Genomic DNA, 3,485 nt, shown 5'->3' on the forward strand with positions numbered 1-3,485 from the left:
CGACGTGTTCCGAGTAGCCAGCGGTGACGGCGAGGTGCGAGTAGCCAACGCGGGCTGAGCGGCGTCAAAACTCCGGCCGCCGTCGACGACCCGCGTGGCTGCAGTTGCCTTCTTGGCGAGTATGGGCCTCACTCCGCAACAGCGATCGTCCGTAGCTGTCATCGATACACGCCATGGGACCCGAAGCACGGCCGACTTTACTGCACCAACGTTCAGCGAGGAGGCGCTCAAACCCAGCTGCTTCTCGTGCTTGTCGCGGATTAGAGGGATTTCATCTTCGATCTTTTTCTGCGGTGACACGCACCGAGCATGGCTTCGATTCCGTCGGGAGCAAGCATCGCGTCGACGCTGCAAGCGGCGGTGCGACCGTCTTTTCATCGGCGTTACACATAAGACACGAAACGGACCAGGAGGGTTGTTGATCTCGACCAACACACACTTCGATGGGCTCCGATGCGTGGTCGCCCAGCAGCTCGCCGGGCCTTCGCCTCCCATCGGGGCGGTCGTCCTTCCGGCCTTTTTCACGGAGACGCGGGACATGATTCGTGCCGCCAACGATCTGGCCATTTACGATACGATAGTGTGTTTAGCTGGATGTAGCTTTACTGCTGCGAACGCTTCGCCGAATACACGATGTTGCACGACGTTGTCTTGATGGCGAGTCGTAAAGAACGACCACTGCTGGCCCTTTATTGAGAGAAAACAAGTCGCAGACAGGGCGCTGAGATATCGCACTTGATAGAGAAACGTGCTTGCGAACCTTGCTCAGTAGCTAGCTCCCAACCAAGGGCTTTCTGGCAAGCGAGGGGTCGCAAGATCAAGAGCTTCTGAGCGCATGGCCTCTTCTATGAGCTGGTTTGCATCCTGGCGAGGAAACATTAGGCCAACCGCGTCAAGGTTGGCTCTGCTCGACATGCGTCCTCTGCGAAGGTCGACCAAAGCTGCTGCGGTCGTTCGCGTCATCTGGCTTGTGGAGCTCGAGAGCGACAAGCTCGATGCATCGGACTAGAGAGTCACATCATCTACAGGGTCTTGATACTTTCGATTGGTGGAAAACACGTGTGTCTTCCGCATCAGGACACACACTCTGGATCATCACTCTCATGTTGCCCTATCAGTAGCTGGCCAGCAGAACCTTTGTCGTCGCCATGTCCTTGGAACCGTACACGACATCCTTCGACGCTGCGGCTGTGCGCGAGCTTCGCAACCTGCTGCCGTGTCGAGTCTTCGTGCTTCCCGACGGACCCCCCGGGAAAGTCTTTGTCTCGCTAACGGCCTCGCACCGCAGCGTGGACCACTTCATCGTTCAGCTCGTGCAGGGTGTGCTCACGCTGCGCACCACGCATGGGCACCTCACAGGCCAAGTGCTCGTTCAAGTACATGTGGACGAGGCGGCGTGGACAGCCACCAAAATCACAAATGCTGGCGGCGGCGATCTCTGCATGGACGGCGTGGCGCGCACAGCGCAAGGAGGCCATTTGTGTCTGGTGCAGGACGGTCGTGGTGGCATCTACATGAAGACGCCTGAGCTGTCACTGACGCGCTTTGCATGCCACGTTAGCGGTGGCGGCGCGATTCAAGTTGACGCCGGCGCACTCGCACTGTGCTCCCTCGACTCGACCGTCTCGGGCCATGGCAACATCGCAGTCTACGCAGAAACCATCAACACGACATATGCAAGCAGCCGCGTGCAAGGCGCCGGCGTCATCAACCTCGGTGCACGAAAAGCGTGGCAGGCGACGTCCGTGCAAGCAACTGTCCAAGGCTCGGGCGTTGTGTGCTTCCGAGGCGAGGGCACCTGCGTCGTCGCCACCGCGACCGTCACGGGCAGCGGGCGCATTCGAACCGACGCGCTGACCGCCCACGAGGTCGATGCTTCAGTGTACGGTTCTGGATTGATTACAACGCAGGCTGTGCACGCGCTGCGCGCCAAGCCCGTCGGTCCCGGTAGCATTTACTACACAAAGATGCCGCCAGAAACGTGCCACGGACTCTGCTCGCACTTGCACAACCCGTCGTCGGTCATCGTACCCGAGGCAGCGCCGCTTCCCGACCGTGTGCCCCACACGATTGATGTCGACACATCAAGCTCGTGGGAGTGCCACGTTATGTGATTCTAATTAGAAAGCGGGGGTTTCCGGGACCCGAACCCGGATCTACCTGGTGGTAAACCAGTGTCAAAACCGCTCGACTAAGAGAAGTCGACTGAAACCTTCCCTTCTTGGCTATTATCGCCACCAACTTTTGACGCTCATTTGGTATTGCAAAGTGCACCTGATCTCTTCTGCATCAATATATGGTTCGCGAAGCAGGACCACACGACTGCGACCAATCGGCTTGACGTGGATGACGATGGTCACAGCTCGTGCTGCCACGTATGAGATCGGATTTTTTTCTGACGTGGCAGTCTAGAATAGCTGCAATGCTATCGCAGCCGTTTCGCTTTAAGATCGCGCGATGCACGAGAAGCACCGCGTGGACTTGGGCGCGCCGTGGCTTGGCTGTTGGCAGTTGCCAGCTCTCACTTGGACAGGCCACGAACAAGCGTTCAGACATGACGTCATTGCGACACGGTACTTCAAGAAGAAGGCACCCAATACATGCAGAGGTGCCACTCGTCGCTCATCATCCCCTCGGAGCGCGATGCGCACCAAGAAAGCCACGCACGACAAGCACGTGTCCGTCCTCCGCCCGTCGTCACAGGAAGCTGGGCAGGCTCCGGCCAATCCGCTGCCGGGAACGACGGTGCCTCGTCCGATGTGCCGCAGCTGCACCGACCAGCGTTCGCGGCTTCGCATCCTCGACTCAGACCCAAGTGTGTTGGTAAGCACCCACATTCTCGCTTCTTATTTTCACAGCCAACACCCTTTCGTTGCTTCTTGGCGCGGGACACTTTGCAAAACTTCAATTCGACGACAATATGAGCGTCCTCACCTACACCTTTGACGCGAGAACAATCCACGAGATCGACAACAACCTGCCTTGCCACGTGTTTGTGAGCCAAGCCGCCGTCGAGACGGACCTCCGCGTGACGGCCACGAGCGCAGGCAACCTTCCCATTGACACCCTGCGCATCGTCCAGCGCAATGCGACGCTCTGCCTCGAGTGGGCGTCACCGATCACGGAACCAATGACGCTTTTGATTGAGATTTTCGCCAGCGCCGACGCGCTCAAGTGCACCAAGTTTGTCAACAGCGGACCCGGTGGCTTGTACGTCGACCACTGGCCGCTCGGGCCGATTGCGGCCGACCTGACGCTGATCCAGAACGGGTCGGGCCGCGTCTGTCTGCGCACCGCGCACGCGTCCGTGGCCACCTTGCGTGCCCAAACCAACGGCAGCGGGCGCGTGCAGTTGGAAGCGGCGTCGCTCGTCGTCGACACCATCGAGTGCGCGACGCACGGCAGCGGCGTGACGCAACTGAGCGTCGGCGCGGTCACGGCCACGTCGGTCGACTGCAGCGTCGCGGGCTCGGGCAGCATTCACA

At 59.4% G+C, this 3,485-nt stretch overlaps 2 protein-coding genes across 2 annotated transcripts; both read left to right on the forward strand.

Moving 5' to 3' along the window:
• Positions 1-1,078: 1,078 nt before the first annotated feature.
• On the forward strand, positions 1,079-2,114 carry SPRG_16236 (hypothetical protein; the record flags this gene model as incomplete). Its single annotated transcript, XM_012355572.1, has 1 exon — positions 1,079-2,114. The coding sequence occupies exon 1, from the start codon at positions 1,149-1,151 to the stop codon at positions 2,112-2,114; it is 966 nt and encodes a 321-aa protein (XP_012210962.1). The 5' UTR covers positions 1,079-1,148.
• An 806-nt stretch (positions 2,115-2,920) lies between these two features.
• Positions 2,921-3,460, forward strand: SPRG_16237 (hypothetical protein; the record flags this gene model as incomplete). The annotated part of the gene is made up of 1 exon (XM_012355573.1): positions 2,921-3,460. A coding segment is annotated over one exon (540 nt), but the record flags the coding sequence as incomplete, so codon positions are not given.
• Positions 3,461-3,485: the final 25 nt, after the last annotated feature.

Source organism: Saprolegnia parasitica, assembly GCF_000151545.1.
Source record: "Saprolegnia parasitica CBS 223.65 unplaced genomic scaffold supercont2.266, whole genome shotgun sequence".
Taxonomy (NCBI): domain Eukaryota; phylum Oomycota; class Saprolegniomycetes; order Saprolegniales; family Saprolegniaceae; genus Saprolegnia; species Saprolegnia parasitica.